The 24,936-nt window shown below is 41.3% G+C and overlaps 1 protein-coding gene across 5 annotated transcripts in view; it reads right to left on the bottom strand.

Annotated features, from left to right (window-relative positions):
* DNAJC5 (DnaJ heat shock protein family (Hsp40) member C5) overlaps positions 1-24,936 on the bottom strand; it is a 71,763-nt gene that overhangs the window by 8,184 nt on the left and 38,643 nt on the right. For 4 of the 5 annotated variants that reach the window (XM_053245352.1, XM_053245351.1, XM_053245353.1 and 1 more), the window contains 3 exons: positions 5,871-5,988; positions 2,528-2,741; positions 294-465 (listed from right to left, as the gene is read on the bottom strand). In XM_053245352.1, the coding sequence (XP_053101327.1) occupies positions 294-465; positions 2,528-2,741; positions 5,871-5,977 (493 nt within the window). In that variant the 5' untranslated portion in view covers positions 5,978-5,988. Of the gene's footprint in view, positions 1-5; positions 83-293; positions 466-2,527; positions 2,742-5,870; positions 5,989-24,936 lie in introns of all 5 variants that reach the window. The other variant, XM_053245355.1, reaches the window with a different exon arrangement.

Below are 24,936 nucleotides of genomic sequence, written 5' to 3'. Positions count from 1 at the left end.
CATACCATCAGGCACTTTTAGATGATCATGTCTTGTATAGTATCTTCTGCTCATCTTTCTGCCAACCTGTATATGATTGCATCTGTGCTTCACAAAGGAAAATGTCCAGTCATTTCCATAAAGAAAATTCTTAAACCTCTTAATTTACACTAAAACGACAATACTCTTTTTGGGTGTCTCATGACACGCTGTAGTTTAAGCCTCATGAAGCCACCTCTTCATCAGCTTTCCCTTACTCACTTGTGACCTTTAGAAATGCCTTTTGCAGTTGGTTCAGAAAGCCCAGGACTTACCCCTCTCATCTGACTGTAGCTGTGCCTCCAAGTCTTCAGGGGAGACATAGTATTCCTGCTCTTCACCTTCAGGGGGTTTTGGTTTACACTTTCCACAGCAACAGTTACAGCAACAGCAGAGACAGCAGCAGCAGTAGCAGCCTGTGATGAGCCCACAGAACACAAACAGCGCCTGTATGGGGGGGAAAGAGAAAGCGTATATGACCAGCAGGACACCCACCTCTGCTGCTAAGCTGATGAATATCAGATCTCTTGCAAAGCCACCTAGGAGACAACAGCTGAAAACCACCTCACACAGAAGCAGCACAAGACTCCCTTCAGTAAAAAGGACAACCCTAGGTGAAAATCTAAACATGGGACGGCAACTTCAGGCTCTCCTCCAATCACCCCTTTCTAATTTGCCCCCATCTCCATGTGTGACACATGTGAGTGTGTGAACTAGGATGGATGTTCCACTTCCTAAGGGAAGTGAACCTAGTCTGGGTGCTTCCTGAAAGAGAACCATCATAGGAAATTATCTAGCTACATAGTGAAAGCCAAAACATGGGGTGGGCTCACAAAACTGCAGATATTCTTGAAACAAACACCTCCACCACTACCGCATTCCACCAGCTGGTAGGTGCTTGCCACTTTCCCCAAGGGTAATCCTTCAGCAGAAAACCTTTAAGAGGACTAGAGAGAAATGAGGCCATTTCTATCGCATCACACCACTGCTTAGTTTCTTCCATTAAGGGTACACTTAAACCTTAACCTTAAACCAAGCTCCTCCAAAATGTTTCTCAGTGACCATTTCCCAGAAGCATTACTTTAAGAAACCCTTAATGGTCTTGTAACTATTGTCATGTTGCCAGCGACATCCAATTCTCAGAACTACTTTTTTAAAAAAGTAGTTCTTTCCCTCTTCACAATCATCTACAGCATATACACGTATGGGGGGGAACAGGAGCATGCTGGCCAGTCACACATCCTAGGACTGCCATGCTCCTGCTATTACTGGATATAGCCCTTGTCTGCAGAGGCAAGCAATGAACCTGGGGAGAGTTGCTCCCTGCAGTTTTGGATGCTGGACACTCAGCATTCTGAAGCAGCTGGGAGAGTGGTCATAGAGTGCTTCAGTGTCAGGCAGCACGACTAGACAAGTACACTCTATCCAATTTGTACCTGGAAACACTGTACCCAGAGTACACCATATGTCTATAAGGAGCTACAGACTTGAGATGGCCAATTCTCCAGCACCGTCACACTCACTATTAGTACTACTAATGTTGATGAATTGCCAACCAGGCTCCATCTACAGCTTTTGGTTCATTATAGTTTTACCCAAAGTCCAATTTAATATATCTTAAATGCACCAAAAAAGAGAAAGGGAAGTTGAACTACCACCTCAAATAAGCTGCTTTTATGCAACCTGGTGTTAAGAGCCTGTCATTTCGGAACTGCCTTCTTAGAGAACCATTTCTCTAAGAAGACACCGCAGTAACATCACTTTTCTCGCACAGCAAAGAAGCCAGGAGACAGTGGGGAAGGTGTTGACAATTACCGACAAAGCAAAACCATGGCTGATTCATCAGAACGGGAAACCAGCACACTCAAACAGCAAGTTAAGGGACTCTGATGTATGGCATCACAAGACACCACAGCTTTGAATGCTAAGAGACCACAAAAGCTTTTTATATGACTTAATTCAGAGTCATATGATCTCCTTCAAATCACAAGAAGCCTACAAATGCATTCTAGGATTTTCAAAAGAGAATGTTTCAGAGGCTGCTGCTGCTCAAGGAATATGGTTAAAATTAGCTTCCTTTTTTGCCCCAGAATCCATATTTTCCCCAACCCCTCTCAGCTATAATGAAACCAGCCAGTGTTCCCTCTAACAGGGATTCCCAGATGTTGTTGACTACAACTACCATAATCCCCAGCCAAAGGCCACTGCAGCTGGGGATGGTGGGAGTTGTAGTCAAAAACATCTGGGAATCCCTGTTAGAGGGAACAGTGAAACCAGTATCTACTTTCCCCAGACACTAGAGAGGAGAGGGCAGAGGGATCCAGAGCACGCTATCACAAGTACCCAGTTTTCACAGCGATTCTTTTGAGACCTGAAAAACCAGATGTAGGCACTAGAGATAATAAAAAAGACAAGACATTACCTAATTGTCAATAGCGCCTGTACATGATTACTGTTAATCTAAGCCATGAATATGCTCAGAAGAAAATCCACCTGTTCTGTCATTTACCTTTGCCCACCAGCTGGATAGCACAAAGTACGTGTTCACGTTCTCCTCTCCAAACTGCTCTGCTACATACAGACCCAAGGAGCCATACTTATCATAGATATTTCGTTTTGTGGCATCTGTCAATATTGCATGTGCATTGTTGATCTCTTTAAATTTATCTGCAGCTTCTGGATTATCTGGGTTCTTATCAGGGTGATATTTTAATGCAAGTTTCCTGCGGAGGAAAGAAACCATCTTTAAAAAGCAAAGACCCAAATAAAAACTAATACACACTACTCTGGACAGATCCTCTGCTCATGACTGGAAAACTGGTTTTATAATCCTTCATTTATTGAACACCACTTTTTAAGGAAGAGTCGTATAGCAAATTAACAAACATCACCCTCCAAAGCATCCCTCCTCCAGGCAAAACTCTGTCCAAGGAGTCACGTGACGATGACTCTTTAAACAGACATTTTCCCCAAGCATGGAGCAGCTGTCACCTGACTCTTCCACATAGATTATTGGTGAAAACCCATCTCCAAGCAGGATGTGAATGCCTCAATTTGGTCCCAAGTTAGGAAAATGTTCTCCACTATAGACAGGGATAATCTAGTGTATGTTAGTGCTGAAAGTCCTGGATCACAGAAGCTCCAGAACAAACGGAAGACACTAGCCCTCTTCAGATGTTATTAGCAAAATGTGTGTGAACACAGTATATAAAATGGGAATTGGAAGTCCTGCCCTGACTCCATCAGTCATTCATGGCAGCATGCTGCAGAACCTGAGGGGTATACTCGTGGGTCAAATGGGCCATAACCCAAAATTTGGCTTTAAAAAAGCCAATCTAGCAACTATGGGCTGCACACACTTAGAAAGGCATTTGTCAGAGGAGGCAAACAGTGCATCTGTGATGGCGGGCACTTCCATGATAGTGAAGCACGGAGCCACTGCACCTCTTCAGATAAATGGCACTCTAAGCAGGAGCCACATACCTCTGTGAATGACTGATGAGACCAGAGTGAGATTTCCAGCCCTATTTCACATGAAAACCGCCCAGAGACGTACGTTTTGGGCAGTATAAAAATATGTTAAATAATAATATGTTTAACAATATAATATGTTAAATGAATAAAATAAATTTAAAAAATGATGTACAAATAACCTCTGAAGAAGGCTACTGTGGAACTGAAAATTTACAATGCTCCTGTAACAATCCTGTAGAACTTATGATGGACAGGCATATTTGAGGAGTGTGTAACATTTAATAGTAATCTCTAGGATGCAAGTGAAAATGAGGTGGCAATTTGTCCTTTTGGGCAGGGGGGTGGGGGCAATTCAAAGGACCAAACAATTCCTACTTTCTAAGGTCAGATGCCTCATTAAGCATTCACTGTAGTAGTTGTTGAACATGTCAAGATTTCAAGTGGTTCTTCCTTGCTTGCTGTAGCTGAAGGTTAGTTTTTTAGACCTTTAGCCACAACAAGAGGTCCAAACATTACCTGAGGGGAAACAGCAGGAGGAATAAGTCACTAAGACTATTGAATCATTCTGATGTCACCGTAAGAGCCCTGCTAGCTCAGGACCAGAGGTCCACATTGCTCCGCACCCAGCCAGGTACCTTCAGCAAGCTCACAAGCAGAAAATGGAGACAATAGCCTTCTTCTGGGTTTGCCCCCAGCCACACGTACTGAGAGAGGGGCGCTCTGACTCTAAACATAAAGGTTCCACTTCAGTATCATGGCTAATTGCCATTGATAGATTTTTTCCTCCATAAATTTGACTAATTCCCTTTTTAAAGCCACGTCAGTGGATATCACCACATTCGGATGAGTAGTTGCTATCATTCCAGTCTCAAAGAAACTAGAAAATATTAACGTGGAATAGATATGAGAGAAGAAGCTTCTCAATAAGAAGCTCTAAACTGCATACTCCTCACAACAACAGATGCTGGTACAGCGAAAATAATTACCATATATTGTGTTTTCCACAAAGGATACTTGCAACAGAATCAATGGAAAAACTACTACACTGGAATGCAAAACTCCACATGAATTTCAATGGAAAGATCGGTGAGAGAAAGAGGGCAAGATTCCAGCTGATTGAGGAAACCCTCATAAACCCCCCATGCTCAAGTATTTCATTGCGACTGTTTTGAATGCATTCTTCCAAGAGGAAGGCGGGAGAGAGACATTGTCCTGGAAATGTCCCTGGAAGCCTGGCTGACATCCTGACTACATTACTCAAGAGAAGTCCCATTGAAGTTAATAGGACAAGTTAGTCTTTACCAACTTGTCTTACTTATTTCAAATGGGACTTCCATTGAGTAATTTAGTCAGCATGTCAGCCTCTGTATTTATCTCAATAAAAAGTAAGTAAAAGTCTCCTGCTATTTGCTTCTGTTCTTGAGAAGTTGTGGGAATACATGAAGCGTTTTTTATTTTGAAGACAGGAATTATTTTCAGGCTGGATTAGAGAAATCAAAGGGAAGGCAGTTCCCTCATTAAATCATTCATCACCATGAAAGGATTACTGCTGACCTCTAGTGTAAAATTCTCTTCACTGCAGTTTATCAACTGTAAACCACCACCCTCCGCCCTGCTGAACCTTCTTTAGTTAAGACTACTGTCACTGCACCAGTGCCTCCATTAAGCCGCAGACATTTGTAGTATTATTTCCCAGGATTTTCAAGCAACACTAAAAAAAAAATGATTTTTTAAAATGTGATTAAAAGCATGAAAAGGGAACTGGATTTATTTTTTATAACTACGATTTATTGCCAAAATTAATCACTGAGTCATTGGAGCTTCTTCCATTGCCCAGCAAAATGGCTGTGGTGAAGACACAACTTCACAAAACGATGTTATAAGGAGTAACAAGAATGCTGCAGATCTTGCCTTTAACCCATTACCCTCCACAAAGGTGATTTAGTTAAACAGGACGATCAACAACAAAATTCTGAAAAGTGGCCAAAACATACCCAACAGGTTCTATGCATCTCAAAGTTGTCACAAGATACAGCAAACAGCCTCAATGCAAATAGTGCACTATGTACAGGTGGTGGACAAATGTTTACCTGGCAACATTTATGCAATTCCTTTGAACAAGGAAGTTATGATGGATTTCTATTACCATTATCCCCCCCCCCCCAAAAAAAACCCGTAGATATTAGTTGGCTATTTGTGTTTCAGATAACCAAGCTAGAGGCCAGTAAATAATATAATAGATACATTCAGTAGTTATCAATAAGGAAGTGTAGAGGCAGCAGAAATGTATTCAACAATAATCATGGCAAGAGCTGGCTGGGTCAATTCAGCCTTTGCTAGCAGGCAAGCAATATTCAGTCAGCTTCGGGCTTCCTTACCTGTATGACTTTTTAATATCATCTGAGGTGGCATTCTTGTCCAGACCCAGGACATGATACAACGATTCCCCAGAGGTAGACAATGAACGTTGCCTCTGGTCCCCCATCTTGAGCTAGCCTGGGAAGAAGAAAGGCATTTAGGATACAGAATTAGTGTGCATCTCAGGTAAAGCCAGTATGGTGCAGCAGACACCAGTATTCATGTTCCTGCTCAGCCCTGAAACTCACTGGGTGACCTTGGGAAGCGGTTCCTCGAATTTTTTTCATCTTTGTGAGGAATGAGCTTTGTTCTAGGCAGCAATATCAAGGCACTATGTGCGCACGTGCATTCAGAGTGTGGCTTTCCTGATTCAACTTGAGCGAGATCTAAAATTAACTGAGCGGACATCAGAAAACTTGTGAGCGTGTGCATGCCTTAGAGAGAATAGTGACCTTGGGGGGAAAGGTTACCATCTCCTAGCTTGACCAATCCCATAAGGATGTTGCAAGTAGCAAGTGGAACCACCTCACATGTGTTGCTTAGAAGTCCCTGGCAGAGAGGTATGATACAAACGTAACATATTATAGCTTATTTATAATCTCAAGCTGCTTCTACCCCTTTTAGTAGAAAGTCTGAAAAGGTTACCAGACTTGAAGATTATACCCGTTTCTGTGCTCCGTGAGATACTTAAAAGTTAAACGCCCATATCGTGAATTTTGAAGAATGTTACTCGTCCATGTCTGTTAGCCTCCCATCACAAGTCCGATCCAAAACCACACAACTGATTTGTACCAACAACATGTCACTTACAAGGCCAAGCACACAGGCAATATTTTACAGTATAACACAAAATGTTCAGTAGCTTAGTTTTAGACTTCCCAAGCTCCTGTGACAACAGAGCAGAGCAAATTAACCACTCCTTGGACAACTGGTAGCTCTGAACATGCTACATCCCACACTGTGGAAAACCAACAAAAAGAAGCTACAAGCTAAAAATTAATGACCAAGAAGCACAATATTCCACTTGAATGGTCTTTGCATTATAAATTTCTGAAGTGAAACTAAAGTTCTACAGAACATGTCTGAGTTTAAAATGATGCATAAGTATGCAAAACACTTAAGTGAAAGTTAAGAGCTCACAAAAGTATTGGCCAGTGTTCTCCCTCCAAGTTACAGTAAAACACACATACTTCATCAACTCTTATATACATCAGTCCAAAATGGAATGACATCTAAAGAGCTTACAGTATGACAGCTTCAAGCATGCCTTATTGAGTCCTAGGTTTCTGTGCTGAGAATACCATCAATGAGAACCTCAGGATTTCAACAGAAAACCCTCTAAAAATCCTCACTTATAAAAGACCTCACATGGCCCTGCTCCAACCCGGGACACATTCATGTAATAGCACTGAAAGGAAAGTGTAATCTGTTTCAGTGATAGAGCATCTGCTTTGCATGCAGAAGGTCCCAGGTTCAATCCCTGGCATCTCTAGGTAAGTAAAGTAAAGTGTGCCGTCGAGTCAGTGTCGACTCCTGGTGACCACAGAGCCCTGTGGTTGTCTTTGGTAGAATACAGGAGGACTTTACCATTGCTGCCTCCTGCACAGTAGGAGATGATGCCTTTCAGCATCTTCCTATATTGCTGCTGCCCGATATAGGTGTTTGCCATAGTCTGGGAAACATATCAGTGGGGATTCGAACTGGCAGCCTCTGGCTTGCTAGTCAAGTCATCTCCCCACTGTGCCATCATGTGGTTGATTCTCTAGACAGGGCTGTGAAAACCTTCTGCCTGAAACCTTGGAGAACTACTGTTAGTCATAATGAGCTAAAGGACCAAAGGTCTGTCTCACTATAAAGCAGAGTCCTACATTACCTCTGTGGCTAGCCTTGTAAGCAGCCAGTATACTGCCCAAGGTAAGTTTTCCCTTCAAACACGGTAAAGTCAAGGTAAGATACAAATTAATGCCTACCCTACAACATGTTAGCAGGGGTTACCTAACCCCTGCTAACAAGTTGTAGGGTAGGCATTAATTTCTAAGTAACCTAAGTAACCCCTGCTAACAAGGCAAAGAAATACCTTTTAAAATTGTGTGCTCAGGAAGAGAACTGTTCATATTCAGGCCAACATAACATCTCTCTAGGGGATGTTACTGGTGTTGCCTGTATGTGTTTTAGATTTGTGAGCTTTTGGGGGACAAAGAACCATTTTCTCATACCTTTACTATGTAAAAAGCTTTGAAAATCTTTTGTTGAAAAGTGGTACATAAATATTATTAAAATACTCCTCCTCCTCTCTATTTGATAAATTATTCTGAGTAGCAGGATAACAGCTTTATGCTGCAATTATACGGAACACTTTCCTGGGAGCAAGTCCCACTGCACACAACCCTACAATCTTATGCACATTTATTAAGAGTGCAATTACCCATTCAAAGCTGCTTTGCTATTGGTCTGAGAAGCTCATGAAATTACCACTAACGAGTCAGACAACCAGAACACTAGGCTTGATGGACCAATGGGCTCTCTCTTGAAAGTGGCCAACCAGATGCCCCAGAAAAGATCAAAGCTGGCATGAAAGCAATATACTGAACCCTCACTGCCAATCTCCAGCAGCTGCTAGTCAAGATATTAATGTGTCTGAATACAGAAACTGTGCTGTCAGTTATCTGCCCACCATGCATTTATCTAATGCCTTTTAAAGCAATTTATACTACCAATCATATCATCTTGTGACAATGAATGCATGTTTCATGAAGTATTTCATTGTCTTAGACCTGCTGCTTTATTTACTTAGAGATTAAACATACCGCCCAATCCACAGACTCAGGGTGGCGTACAGGCAAGAACAGCATCTGAGATTTAAATTTATTTTTAAAGGGGGGAGATTTAAAGGGCAAACACCTGGCAGAAAAGAAACATCTTCAATAAGAGCTTAAAGGCTGAAAAGGAGGAGGCAGACCAAATTGGGGGGGGGAGAGAATTCCAAAGTGAAGGGGTGGCAACAGAGAAAGCTCCTGAGATTTATCAATTTCAGGGAGAGACAGTTATCTTGGATTTGCATTCTGAAAGTCAACTGCTGTCCATTCTGCTGTCTCAAAACACCCTCTCTTGAAAGCTTAGACTTTTATGTCAAAGCATCTCAGCTTTTGAAGCTTTTCTTCACGAAACAATCCTCTCCCGACCCTTTCAATAGCCTCTTTCTGTACGTTCTCCACCTCTACTACTCTCTTGTTCAAGTGAAGCAGCCAGAATTGCATATAATGTTCTAGAGGTGGAAACAATACTAAATACCAAAAACATGTATGGCAGCATGTGTATGCACAGCATTTGTATGAAGTACAAATAGGGTCACACATTATTTATGTCAGAAGGGTCTTGAGTTAATATGCCTGACAAAGCATTTATTTACAGCATTCTACTTGCTAGCCCGGTGGTGCCTAGGTAACCAAGGAAGAGCAAGCTGAAGTGGCCAGCCAGAATCCAGCTGATGGAACCTATCAGAGCCAGAAGGCAACCCTGAATCCAGGAAGAGGCTACAGGTGCAATTACTGACAATGATGGAGGGGTGGGGGGGGGGTCTTCACTTTAGAATGAGGCAAATTCCTGCTGAGGCACAATGAGAAACATGTGAAACTTCACTACCATATAGTAAGTGAATAATTAAAATAATTCTAGGGGTCTTACGCAATGCAGGACCATCATCTGAGCCTACCCTATGAGATTATCAACAGGTGAGTTCCTTCGATACTTTCTAGTCCAACAAGTGAGAATTTCATCCTGCCCAACAGTTACGTTTGTTATCCTTTATCACAAAAGGACATACTCCAAAAAAACAAAGGAGAGAAACCAGACAAAACAGTTTGTATAGAGAAGGTCCTATTGTAATCCCATCTGAGCAGTTTTCACATGGGGTGGCAAAAGTTTAATAAATCCATTTCACTGCTTGGGTGAACTTGGTTTGTAAGTGAATATATCTCCCAATTCCCCCATTTGTCATTAAATTACATTTTTTAATTTATCATATTTGTATACCGACTGATATGTGCATCTCTAGGCGGTGTACACAATTTAAAAAACAAAGACAAAACAGTAAAAACAAAGTTACACAGAATAAAAAGTTAGAACAATCTCATGGGATAAAGACAATTAAACTCTTTAAGATCAATTTCATTTAAAAGCTTGAAAAAACAGGTGTGTCTCAAGGATCTTCCTAAGAGCAAACTGAGAAGGAGATGCTCGTGTTTTGACAGAAAGCATATTCCAAATCCCTGGGACAGCAACAGAGAAGTCCCGGTCCTGAGCCGCCACCAAATGAGCCAGTGGCAACCATAACCAGTTGTCTCCAGATGATCTTAATAGGCAACAGGATCCATGACAGAGAAGGTGCTCTCTTAAGTACCTTGGACCCAAGCCATTAAGGGCTTTATAGGAAACCAGCACTTTGCCTTTTGCTCGGAAATATATTGGCAGCAAGTGCACTTCTTTAAAAATCCGTGTCATATAGTCCCTTCGGGTTATCCCAGAGACCAGTCTAGATGCCACATTTTGTACCAATTGTAGCTTCTGGACTACACACAAAGGCAGCACCACATAGAGTGCATTACAGTAGTCAAGCCTGGAGATTACCAGCATATGCACCTCTGTTTTAAAGTTTTTAGAGGAGGAAACATGCAAAGTGCTGCAGACTAAGCCAAATCTTGACAATTTTTGCCAGCGTGGTGTAGTAGTTAAGAGTGATGGACTAGGACCGGGGAGACCCAAGTTCAAATCCCCATTCAGCCATGAAACTAGCTGGGTGACTCTGGGCCAGTCACTTCTCTCTCAGCCTAACCTACTTCACAGGGTTGTTGTGAGAAGAAACTCAAGTATGTAGTACTCTGGGCTCCTTGGAGGAAGAGTGGGATAGAAATGTAATTTAATTAATTAATTAATTAATTAATTAATTAATTAATTTTTCCTTTAGATCTAGGAGCCATCCCAAAAAACTAGGAGCCAGACAATTACACTTGATAAGATTACAAACTTGAAGATATTGTGGAGAGGAAGGGTAAATAGATTTTATTGCCTTTGCAAGTAACATAGTTAGAACAGAAACAGGGCTGCCTGGGCCAAATACAATTTTTATTATGTCAGTCTGAATATCTCAGTCTGTGCCACAGTTAAATTTCTAGGCATCATGGCTTCCCAGCACCTAGGATTTGTCAAGCAAAGTGCCGCATTATTCAAACTGAAGGATTGTTATCATCCATAATAATCAAGCTGGCTCAGAGCAAAAGGTACACTCACCAATGACATCACTGAATATTTACTGAAGTACTTATACAGCATTAGAACAAAATAAATAAAATAGAATTGCATGCATAGTAGCCCTCACAGGATCATGACATGCAGGAGGGCAGGGCTGCCTGTTTGAAAGCCTGGCCACTTCAAGATCTCTGCACATATGGAAAGTTAACACAGAAGGAACATCTTTAATTTTCCAGAAAATATCAACTGTGCACATATGTACAGAGATTTTGCAATTGTTTTACTTTTAAGAGACACATCTCTCCCCTTACACAAACGTGCATTCTTAAATGGCACAGGTCTATTTATTTATTTATTTATTTCTCTCTCTCTCAGATTTATACCCCGCCCAAACTTACGTCTCTGGGCGGCCAATAGCAATTAAAACACACACATATATAAAAGTTAAAACAGTTCAACATACAAGTCTGTGTTATTCGGCTTGACGGGAGAAGTTTAATAAAATGGGTGTGTGTTTGTGTGTGTGTTCCAACGCTAGCAGAAAGAAGAATCCGCATACACACACCCCGCGCATGTGCCTTTTTTATCCAACCAAAATTGTTTTAACGGATTATATATTATGTTATATTTGAGCACTGTACCATGTCAGCCACAGTGTTTGGGTTCTCAGCAGCAGAATGAAGGCTCAACTCACAGTGGACATCATAAGATATAGCTTATAACAGGGTGTATCAAGGTAGCACTGCTGATTAACCAGTGATATTAACTGTTAAGTAATCAACCATTTATAACAGGTTACTCACCTGTAACTTTGGTTCTTCCAGTGGTCATCTGTACTTCTAACACAAATGGGCTATGCACCTGCGCAGAGACCTCATCGGAATCTAAGAAGCTCAATTCTCCTGCTTTGGAGGGGAACCCGACCCCCAGCTACTATATGTGGCTGTGCCACTCCTCATCCCTTCAGCCACAAGACAAATGGGTAAGTGGGGGGATTTTTAGTCTTTCCCCCAAGCCCCTATAGAATTTTTGTTACAAATCGCCCACTTGCACAATTTTTTGTGGGCTGGGTGGTAGGCAGCACCCATCTTGGCCTACTACACAGCCCCACTCTGGTTTCCCTAGGAGCTATCCATGGTGTGTTTCCAGTTTCCCCACTGTTCCTTATGGTCAAAACACTTGTAACGTTATGAGTTTGTTCTGTTGAAATAACTTGTTTCAACTGGACCAGTTGTTTCGCCCAAATGTTTTGGCCAAATGCGTTTTGTTTCAAGCTCAAAACAGAATGCAAAATCTGTTTTGTGCACATCCCCATTTCATAGCGCTCAAACTATTATACACAGTTGCTGTAAGACAGCATGTATTGCCCCATGAAGTAGAACTATCACATCTGCCTTGCTGTAAGGAAGGCAGTTACACAAATGCCAGAAGTACCTATCAGGTGATGCCTGTAATTTAAGTGTCAATCATGTTAGAAGCCCCTCCCTCACCAGCCATGCCATCTTAAAGGCCCCCACCATGCAAAATCAATGTTTTGGCCATGCACTCCTATTCAACACTTGTGCACATGATTTGAGCAGTATGAAAACCCCCAGCCACAGCCCCTGCCACTAAAACTATCCTGCAACAATAAGGGTAGTTTCTGACTTGACTAGCAAGCCAGAGGTTGCTAGTTCGAATCCCTGCTGGTATGTTTCTCAGACTATGGAAAACACCTACATTGGGCAGCAGCAATATAGGAAGATGCTGAAAGGCATCAATTCATACTGCGCAGGAGGCAATGGTAAACCTCTCCTGTATTCTACCAAAGACAATCACAAGGCTCTGTGGTTGCCAGGAGTCAACACCGACGCGATGGCACACTTTAATATCTAATAGATGGGGACAGGGATGTTGCTAGGTGTGGTTACCGCAAGTATAGTATTAACAAATGAGAGTAACATCCTTCTGGGAAAGGGCTTTCACTGGGAAGAGTCCAAATTTACAAGTTAAGATTCATCATTGGCCATCTAATATTCATGTTGGCATGGGTGTATAATTCAGACTTTGTAGGCAGTTACAGTAAATAGACAAACCGTTTCACACACATACACATTTCAGTTTGAAACTCCAATTTGCCCTCAATTCAAATTTTCACAAACACACAGAGCAAGGCCTCTGACAAAACAAGACAACCACCACCTGCCATTCTTCAGCTACAAACACTTTGTGAGGAGACAGACTGCCAGCTATTTTTAGATTAGGTCATTACAACTAGTCCACAGTAGATTAAATAGGCCTTTGCAAGAGGTATTTTTAAAGCACTCTGCTCTCAGCAGCTTAACTCTGCCTTCGGTAGCACAGGCCCATTTATTTCCCAGAGCCAACAGAAGAGATGAGACTCACTATTCAGTTCACAAAAACAGTTTTTCAAATGAACTGGGTGTATTCCATTCCAGAAGCAAACAATATTCTGTAGGCAACAATGCCCACCTCAGAAATAAAACTCAGCAAAAAATAAATAAAGCCAATACCACTTGAAGCAGCAAGAGGCAAAAACCCCTACGTTGTTGTCTAGTATGTCTTTTCTTTTTCAGTCCAGTCCACATGTGAGGAATGGGCCAAAATGGAGGAAAGCTCTGACTTATTTGTCACCTTGATAATCTTAGCTAAAAGGCTGCCCTGTATGTAGTTGGAAGCCACCTCTTCTTCTTCTGTAGCAGAACAGCAGACCCATAATAAATCAAACCGTAATATTTAATACTATCACATCTAAAGCCAATCTCCATTTATACCTCAGCAATACATTGTGCCAATTGTGCTTAAGAGCAGCCTTGACAGATTACTTGTTCAAGAAATAAAAGTTTCGCCTCACACTCCAAGGGCCCAACTCAATACTGATGCAAAATCTAGTTCTATCAGCCTGAAATTCCCTGAACACTCATCTGAAACTAATTGATCATGGCCAAATTTAAAAATAAATTTCTTCAAAATGGTTTTCCTCAATAACAAAAATTGATGATATGGTACAGACAATTCTCAAGTCATTAACACTCACTGTTTTGGGGTTGTTGTTTTTTAAAAAAGCAGGGCTGAGTATTTTTTCCGCATCCACATAATTCCTCCAAACCACATGTTAACTGCAGCAGAATAACGAACTGTTTAATTCAAGCCTACAAATAAGTGTATAAAAGTTTGGTTCAGGTCCCTAACAGAATGTCAGACCAGTAGGCCTGAACAAGATTGTGTGTGAGGCCCCTCAGCCAAGAGGTAGCAAATACCAGAGCCTGAAAAGAGATACTGTATGTAGCCAAGGTCCTGAGACAAATTCCCCACTCAGTAGAGAAAGGAAAAAAATAGCTGGCACCAGAAGATACCGATAAGGAGTAGGGAGGGCAGATAGGTGAAACATAGCTCATGTCCAAGGCTAACTGGCACCACATGAAAACATCTGTTTAATTACAAAGACATGTATTGTAGGATTTACTGATTTGCTTGGTTTTTTAATCTATATAAACTGGCAACTGCGTATGTTGGGTGCACAGTACTTGTCAGACTACTGACTTGTACTCTGCCTTCATGATCATGAATAAAAAACTTATTTGAGCACACACCCCTCGTTAAATTTGACTCAATTCTGTCAGGCAACGAGTTCTATTGCAGGAACCATGTCAAATCCTCTTTAGTTCAGTAAGACGCCCCATTCTCTGTGAAATCTGATGGAAGGATGAATGCAAGGGGCTGAATTAAACAGGATGGCAAGGTCCCAGAGGACTTCCCCACAACAATTAACACTCACTGTTTTAGGGTTGTTGTTTTTAAAAGCAGGGCTGAGCATGTTTTCCGCATCCACAGAATTCCTCCAAACCACAGTTAACTGGAGCAGAATCTGACATCTTGGGAATATCTGTATTTGTTCTTTGCTTTTAAGCAACTGTTGGCTCTTACAGTTGCAAAGAAAACTTGAGACTGTGCAATAAAGACCCAAGAAAATCTGCTACTACTTCTACATAATTCATTAGTACTGAGCTTGCTGTACAGAAGATGGCCATGAAGAGATTCCTACGTAGTAGGTTTGCAGTCTACATTAGATGGGCCACACGCCAGGAAGCATATTTTCTATATTTGTTTGATACCACTTTTTGCATGAACTGCCTTGAGGATCAGTTATGACAGAAAGGCGGAATACAAATTTTAAGATAAACAAAGCTAGGGAAGGTTTCAGAAAAGCAATCTTAAAGAAGCTGTTCTTGAGGAAAGGCTTGGAGAAGAAGGAGGTAGCCAGACAGAAAGGGGAAAAATTGTTTTAAGGCCAACAAGCACGAAGAAAGATGGGAAGAGCCAAAGCAATTTGTGGTGCTCCAAGCTAGGAAAGCATAGCTGAAGCATGAGTAAGACACAGATTTGGAGGCAGGTGGAATCAGCCATGGTTATGGTGCAAGGGAGTGGGAAACAAAAGTATATTTTGTAATATTTAATAAAAGTATATTTACTATGTAATATCTACATAGTAGATACTGAAGGAAGATAGCATGGACTCAAGAGATGATAGGGAGGAAAAGGCAGAGAAGAGTGAAGCAAGGGCAGCTGAGAATTTACTGTGGTCACAGAAGATTATGTGGAAGAAACAGGAGAAAGTAGTTGTCAGAGGGAAAGTTTGGAGACATAACACTTAAGAAATAGCCAGATCAAGGGCAGGATTGGGATAGAAAGTGGCAGAGCTATGGTGAAGATAATGAAATAAAATTAATGAAAGAACAGTTGCTGAATCAATGAGATTATCACAGCATGAAGATGGAAGGCCTGAGAAGACAGGCAGGCAAACCAGGCATCAGAGTTGGGATGGGTGAGGATGAGCACAGAAAAATCTGAAGATATGTATTTCAGATCAGGAATAAATATTGGAGGAAGGGGGGGAAATAATATTTAAAGTGGCAGCTGAAAGTCCACACCACTGCCACAGGACTAAGATGTGATGTATGAAGGACAGAAGAGCACCAAGCCAAACCAAAGCTACACAGACACTGTGCAAAATTTCTTTAAGACAAGTACAAGAAGGTAGAATGAGATAAAGAGGAAGAGCCTGTGCACTGTAAGAAGCTTATTAAGAACAGGGCAGGTATTCCAGACAGCAGGGGCAAGGGAAGAAAACTTGAGAGGGAACAGGGAGAATGAAGAACCAGGGAGCTGAATGGAACAGAACCAAGTCAAGGATTGGGGTGGAGGATGACAAGAGGAGAGGGCATACCATTACTTTGGGTGCAAGTTTATTCTAGAAAATTTTCATTTGCTTAAAACAGAGCGTGTTACACATTGATTTTATTATTATTATTTATTTTTATTTATTTGATTTGTATACCGCCCTTCCAAAATGGCTCAGGGCGGTTTACAATTAAAACACACCACTAAAACAGTGAAGAGCTAAAACAAATTTAAAAACAACATAACAATTAACAATTTAAAAACATTTTAACACAATTAAACAATTACAGTGATTAAAAACCCTGAAATCAGGTTTTGAATTTTAAAATAGACCAAATATTAAAAAACCCCAAATTTAGGAAGCTGAGAAAGCTTGGGTGAAAAGATGGGTTTTCAGATGTTTTTTGAAAATTGCCAGAGATGGGGAGGATCGTATCTCAGCAGGGAGCACATTCCACAATCTCGGAGCAATGACCTCAATCTTGATACAGAATCTGACTGAGTCAAGTACATACAGCCTTGTTTATAAATGGCAGAACTCCAGCTGAGGCCTAGAGAGGGGGAAACTATGTATACAGAACCAAACGCAAATCTGAGACTGATAAAGGGTCAACAGGGGCAGACAGAAGGTAGACGTGGCTCTACCAACGGATCTCTGGGTGATTTGTGATAAGTGTCAGAAATCCTTGCAATCTGTTTAACAGTGCTTTCCACCCCACACCCCAATCCCAATTAAACTGCTGAAAACAGGAGCAGATTGGGGAGGGAGTCAAACTACTGAGAGTTACTTGCATCATCCTACATGGATCTGTGTTTATCCTGGCACCACTTAAAAACAGATTTCTTCACCCATGTGAATTGTCTACTCCCATAAGCAGTGTAAAGTATTTATTTACATTTATATCCCGCCCTATACCACATGGTCTCTGAAAGAGTTACAACCATTCACACACATTAACATATAAAAATGATGTTGTGTTATTTTTAGAGAATCCAATGGATAAGACTGAAAGACTTTTGGACAAGATACAGCAATCTGGCCAGTTGGCTGGATTTTATATAAATAAGACTAAAACTAAGGTTCTGACTAAAAATATAGATCAGAAAATTAAAGATAGGTTTGGTGAAATAAGTGGGTTAAAAGTGGAGAAGAAAGTGAAATATTTGGGAGTTTGGTTAACAAATAATAATTCTGTGTTGTTTTCAAATAATTATGTTAAAACATGGAACTCAATGAAAAATGATTTGCAAAGATGGTCTAAAATGAATTTATCTTTGATGGGAAGAATCTCAGTGGTCAAGATGAATTTTTTGCCTAAAATGTTATTTCTTTTTCAGACTATTCCTATGATTAATCTTGACTTGTTTTAGGCAATGGCAGAAGGATATAACTAAATTTGTTTGGCAGGGGAAAAGACCAAGAATAAACTTTAAGAATTTAACAGATGCAAAGGAAAGGGGTGGTCTTACCTTGCCAGATTTAAGGTTGTATTTTGATGCTGTAATGTTTGACATGGCTAAAGGAATGGATAACATTGAGAAACCCTAGAGTCCTTGATCTGGAGGGATTTGAGAGAAGGTTTGGATGGCATGCTTATCTATGGTACGAAAAAACTAAAGTACATAAAGATTTTCTGAATCACTATGTAAGAAGGAGTTTAATGAGGGTATGGTTAAAATATAAAAATTGGTAGGAACCAAAAACTCCGTTATGGATATCCCCGATCGAAGCTTTATCACGTAAAGAAGTAAATATGCAAATGTCGGGGGGTACGTACAGAGATCTGTTGTATTTTTATGGAAAGGATTGTAAGTTAAAATCTTTAACTGAATTACAAAATGTGGTCAGAGATTGGTTTCGGTACTATCAGTTAATAGCAATAGCAATAGCAATAGCACTTACATTTATATACCGCTCTATAGCCGAAGCTCTCTAAGCGGTTTACAATGATTTTAGCATATTGCCCCCAACATTCTGGGTACTCATTTTACTGACCTCGGAAGGATGGAAGGCTGAGTCAACCTTGAGCCCCTGGTCAGGATTAAACTTGTAACCTTCTGGTTACAGGGCGGCAGTTTTACCACTGCGCCACCAGGGGCTCTTTTAAAGTTAAATGAGATATATAAGAAAGACCTTAAAGTTGGATTTGAAGATCAGATTTTGAATTTTGAGAAGGAATTATGTCAAGACGATGAAAAATTAATTTCCAAAATGTATAAATTATTACTTTTGGAGGAGACAAGAGAGGAATTGGTTAAAACAACTATGATAAAATGGGCTCAAGATGTTGGACATAATATAGAAATGGCAGCATGGGAGAAGTTATGGAAAAGTGATTTAAAATTTACTGCTTGTTATGCTTTGAAGGAAAATTATTACAAAATGATGTATAGATGGTATTTAACGCCCAAAAAACTGGCATTAATGTATAAAAATGTTTCAAACAAATGTTGGAAGTGTGGGCATATTGAAGGTAGTTTTTTTCATATGTGGTGGACCTGTGGGAGGGCTAAGGCCTATTGGGACATGATATATAATGAATTGAAGAAAATACTTAAAGTGACATTTCCTAAGAAGCCAGAATCCTTCCTGCTAGGAATAACACAAGGAGCAATTCCTATAAATAATTTAACTTTTTTTATGTATGCTTCTATGGCAGCCATAATATTATATGCACAGAAATGGAAGACCAATGAACTGCCTTCAAAAGAAGATTGGCTGATAAAGATTTTGGAATATGCAGAAATGGCAAAACTTACAACATTGATTAGAGATCAAAGTTTAGAACGTTTCAAGGAAGATTGGGAACCTTTTTTGGTTTATTTAAAGAATTATTTCCCTACTATGGATCTTACAGCAGGATTTGATATTTGAAATGCAGGTTGGGCAGATTAATGGTGGTTGAAGGTTTAAATTTGTGTTTTTTAAATTAATTTTATAATAAGGGTAAAATTTATAGTTATCACGAAAAGAGGTGCGCGGGAAGTCAATTTTGTAATTGGGTTTTTAATGATTGTTATGGTTATTATTATTGTTAAAAGTTAATAAAAATTTGAAATTAAAAAAACACATTAACTATAAAGACCAACTAAACGATTAAAACAGTGCAAAAAACAAAAACAAAACAAAGAACTCTTTGAGCCAATCTTCGGAAAATGTACAATGAAGGAGCCTGAAGCACCTCACCTGGGGGCTATCATGGAGGAGGCCCTCTCACATGCCCCCACCCTGCGAACCACTGAGGGAGGAGGCACTACCAGACGGGCCTCTCCAGCTGAGGTCTATAAAGGAAGATATGCCTCTTTAGATATTTGGGGCCCAAGTCATTCATTCACTCACTCACTGCCCTTCCAAAGGTGGCTCAGGATGATTTACATTAAAATAAAACAGTAAGATCAATAAACCATTAAAATAAAAACAATTTAAAAAGATTAAAATTACAATTAAAACTAGATAACCTTAAAACTAAATATTAAAAGCCAGGCTAAAAAGATGGGTCTTTACAGCTCTCCTGAACGCCTCCAACGAAGACAACCCTCTTAAATCCAGTGGGAGCACATTCCACAACTGAGAAAGCCCTATCCCAGGCTGCCACCAGATGGACCGGTGGCACCCAAGGACAGACCCGTCCTGATTATCTCAATGCACAGTGGGGATCTTGTAGCGCAAGGCATTCCCTCAGGTAACCCAGACCTCAGCCATTCAGGGCTTTAAAGGTAATAACCAGCACTTTGTACTTTGCCCGGAAACATACTGGCAGCCAGTGCAACTGTTTGAGAAGAGGCATAATGTGATCTCTCTGGGAGACCCAAGAGACCAAACTGGCTGCTGCATTTTGAACTAATTGAAGTGTGCAAACTACATACAAAGGCAGCCCTACATAGAGCGCATATCCGTAATCCAAACGGAAGGTTACCAGCTGGTGCTCCGCTGTTTTCAGGTCATTCTCCTCAGGAAACAGGCAGAGTTGTTGAATCAGTCACAGCTGGTAAAAAGCAGTCTTGGCCACAGCCTCAACCTGGGGTACCAGGGTGAGAACCAGGTCCAAGAGTACTCCCAAGCTATGTACTTGCTCTTTCTGGGGGAGTGTAACCTTGTCCAGAACAGGACATTGTATCCCGTCTTGCAGATTACAACCTCCAACAATGAACACCTCCATCTTGCTTGGATTCAGCCTCAGTGTTTTATACCTTATCCAGCCCATTACTGCCTGTAGGCAGACATTTAAGGGGCCTATGCCATTTAGGGCTTTGTATGTCAAAGTTAATACCTTGAATTTGGCATAGTAGCCAATGGGTAACCAATGCAACTCCTTCAGGTCTGGTGTGGTATGCGTATGGCCAGAAGTACACATCAGCAGTTTTGCTGCTGCATTCTGCACTAGTTTCAGCCTCCAAACTGTCTTCAAGGGCAGCCCCATATTACAGTAGTCCAATCTGGAGGATACCAATGCATGGATCACTGTGGCCAAGCTATCTTGATCCAAAAAGGGCTGTAGCTAGTGAATCAGCCATTGCTGAAAGAAGCCACTCTTGGCCACCATACAGGGGCGTAACTAGAACACGGAAGGTGAGACAGTTGTCTGGGGGCCCACTGCCTTGCCCCCCCCAGAGGCAAGTCACATGACTGACTCCCCCAGCTGCGCACTCGCCCGGGCTTCCTTCAGTTGTATTCATCCTCCAAAACTGATGTGGGTGTTAAGACCTGGAGCTTCCAGAACAGTACGTTTTTCACAATTTATCCACAATTTACAAAAATTGATGTGGGTGTTAAGACCTGGAGCTTCCAGAACAGCATGTCCTTCACAATTTATCCACAATTTACAAAACATTTTTAAAAATAATTTAGGATGATTGTGGCACTATGCTTTTTGTTACCACTATTCAGCCTCATTTAAGATTTCTTTACTTCATGAGCTGAGCTTCAGTGGTGGTGGGGGGACACATTTTAAAATCTTGTCTCTGGGCCCACTCCAACCTTGCTACACCCCTGCCACCATACCTGAGCTTCAAGTGACACCAATGAATCCAACAGAACTCCCAAACTATACACCTGTCCCTTCCAGGAGAATGCAACCCCATTAAGAATAGGCCGACTACCTAATTCCTGGACTCAAAAACCTCTAACACATGGTACCTTCATCTTGTCTGGATTCAGCTTCAATCAGTTGGTTCACATCCAGCCCATTACCGCATCCAGGCAATAGTCAAGCATCTGGACTGCCTCTCCTGATTCTTATGGAATGGAGAGACAGAGCAGTGTCATCAGCATACTGATGGCATCTCACTCCAAATCTCCTGATGACAGCTCCCAGCAGCTTCATATAGATGTTAAAAAGTATAGGCGACAAAACTGATCCTTGAAGAACCCCACAAGTTAATTCCCAGAGTGCCGAACAGAAGTCTCCCATAACTGCTCTCTGATATCAGTCCCTCTCAAGGGTGGTGGCCTTGCCTTTTTAGCGACTGGACAATAGTTGTTCAACCCTTCTGGGTCCAACGAGGTCCTCTTGAGAAGGGGACGCACCTTTGCCTCTTAAGAGCCAATGGGACAACGCCCTCCCTCAGTCAGACATTCAGCACTCCCTGTACTAAAGTAAATGCTAGTAAATTCATTTATCATTTTATTCATTCATTCAATTTATATACTGCCCTTCCAAAAAGGCAGGTTTAAAAGATGGGTCTTTAATGCTCTCCTGAAAGCCTCCAAGGAAGACAATCCTTATAACTACAGGGAGCGTGTTCCACAACCTAGGGGCGACAACGGAGAAGGCCTGATTCCAGATCACCACCAGATGAACTGAAGATAGACCCCTCCTGATGATCTCAATGAGTGGTGGGGATCTTGTAGAGAAAGGCACTCTCTCAAGTAACCTGGACCTAAGCCATTAAGGGCTTTAAAAGGTAATAAACAGCACTTTGTACTTTGCCCGGAAACATATCGGCAGCAATATGACCTGTGACCAGTTCATTCAACCAATGCAGCAAAATTCCTTCTTCATTCCCAAATATGGCAAACCTGTTAGACCATAAGTGTGAAAACCAAACCTGCCAGACTCTATTACTCTCATGAGATGAGGGAAGAATATGAAATAAAAGCTTTAAAACTTGAAGCTAGACTCACTTGTAAATGACTTCAGGACAAATCAGAGGGAACATGCAGCCGCATGAGCCCACGGCATTTCTTAACATACCCCAAGGATGCAACATTTTCAAAAAACCGAGCAGCCCCTCTGAGACCCCCAACATTAGCACTCATCAGAAGGGGTTGAGACATGTAGACTCCTGTAGCACATTGTTTTTTTATTTATCATATTTTTATACCACCTGATAAGTATAAAAGGTACATCTCTAGGCAGTGTACAAAATTTAAACAATATAAAAGTCACAGATTAAAACCCACAATACACAATAAAAAACAAACATTATTAAAACAAATTATTAAAATTCTAATTAAAAGCATGTGAAAACAGGTAAGTCCTGTGGGTTTACCTGGAAAAAAAAGAGAGAGAAAATGCTCTTATTTCAGCAGGGAACATATTCCAAAGCCCTGGGGCAGCCACAGAGAAAGCCCAGTCCTGGGTCGCCACCAGATGAGCCGGCGGCAACCGTAACCAGGCCTCTCCAGAAGGTCGTAACAGGTGGCAGAGTTAATGACAAAGAAGGTGCTCTCGTTCAAACCCTGGGCCCAAGCCATTAAGGGTTTTATAGGCGATAACCAAAACTTTGTATTTCGCCCGAAAACACATCAACTAGTGCAGTTCTTTTAAAATCGGTGTTACGTGGTCCTTTCGTGTTGTCCCGGAGATCAGTCCGGTTGCTGTATTCTGTACCAACTGTAGTTTCCGGACTATGTACAAAGGCAGCCCTACGACCCTTTAGAGAACAGTGACCATAGTGCAATCAAATTCAGCATGTATGCAGGGAGAGAATCACCAAGGAAGTCTAACACAGAAACTTTGCATTTCAGAAGGCGAAACTTCTCCAAAATGAGTAGTATGGTGAAAAGAAAGCTGAAAGGGAAAATCAGGAGTCACTTCACTCCAGAATGCATGGAGTTTACTCAAAACCACAATACTAGAAGCCCAGTTAGATTGTATACCCCAAAAGAGGAAAGGGACCACTAAGTCCAGGAGGATGCCAGCATGGCTAACAGGTAACATCAAGGAAGCAGACTGCCTTCCGAAATTGGAAGGCCTGTCCAAATGAAAAGAGCAGAAAGCAACACAAACTCTGGCAAAAGAAATGCAAGGTGACAATAAGGGAGGCAAAAAGAGTGTCTGAGGAACATTTAGCTAAAAGCATCAAGGGGAACAACAAAAACTTCTTTAAATACATCAGAAGCAGGAAACCTGCCAGGGAGGCGGTTGGAACATTAGACAATGAGGAAGTGAAAGGGATTGTTAAGGAGCTTATGGTGGTTGCAGAGAAGCTAAATGAGTTCTTTATGTCCATCTTCTCAGCAGAGCATACCGAACATATACATGTTCCTGAACCAGGCTTTCTGGGGATGGAGGCTAAAGAACTGAGTCAGACAGAAGTGACAAGAGATGTTCTAAACTGTCTGGAAAAACTAAAAACTAGCAAATCACCAGGGCTGGATAGCATCCATCCAAGAGTCCTCAAAGAACTCAAATGTGAAATTGCCAACCTCCTTGCTAAAATACATATCTAATCCATGCAATCACGAGGACTGGAAAGTATCAAATGTAACACCGATTTTCAAAAAGGAATCCAGGGGCGATCTGGGAAATTAACAGGCCAGTTAGCTTAACGTCCATTCCAGGCAAATTGAAGGAAAGCATCCTCAAGGATAAAATTGTAAAGCACATAGAACAACAGACCATGCTGTGAGAGAACCAGCATAGCTTCTGCAAAGGTAAATCTTGCCTGACTAACCTTTTGGAGTCCTTTGAGAGTGTCAACAAGTGTGTGGATCAAGGTGATCCAGTTGACATAGTCTATCCATAGTCTTGCCCTCTTCTGCACCTTTTCCAGTTCTACAATGTCCTTTTTTAGATGAAGTGACCAGTATTGTACGCAGTACTCCAGATGTGGCCACACCATCGTTTTGTATAAGGGCATTATAATATTAGTAATTTTATTATCAATCCTCTTCCTAATGATCCTTAGCATAGAATTGGCCTTCTTCACAGCTGCCGCACATTGAGTTGACACTTTCCACAAGCTGTCCCCATTATCCCTCTTCTGGTCGGTCACCGACAGCTCAGATTCCATCAGCATATACTTGAAGTTCAGGTTTTTCATCCCAATGTGAATCACATTACACTTGCCAATATTGAATGGCATTTGCCATTTTGTTGCCCACTCCCCCAGTTTGGAGAGAACCTTTTGGAGCTCCTCACAATCCGTTTTGGATTTCACTACCTGAAAGAGTTTGATATCATCTGCAAATGTGGCCACCTCTCTGCTTACCCCTACTTCTAGATCATGTATGAATAAATCAAAAAGCACTGGTTCCAGTACAGATCCCTGGGAGACCCGTTCTTACTTCCCTCCATTGTGAAAACTCTCCATTTACACCTACACTCTGTTTCCTGTCCTACAACCAGTTAGCAATGCACAGATGTACTTGTCCCCTTATCCCAAGACTGCTAAGTATTCTCAGGAGTCTTTGATGAGGAACTTTGTAGAAAG

This window comes from Hemicordylus capensis, chromosome 4, assembly GCF_027244095.1.
Source record: "Hemicordylus capensis ecotype Gifberg chromosome 4, rHemCap1.1.pri, whole genome shotgun sequence".
NCBI lineage: Eukaryota > Metazoa > Chordata > Lepidosauria > Squamata > Cordylidae > Hemicordylus > Hemicordylus capensis.
The sequence above is the reverse complement of the archived record's forward strand: the minus strand, read 5'-3'. Positions and strand labels throughout refer to the sequence as shown.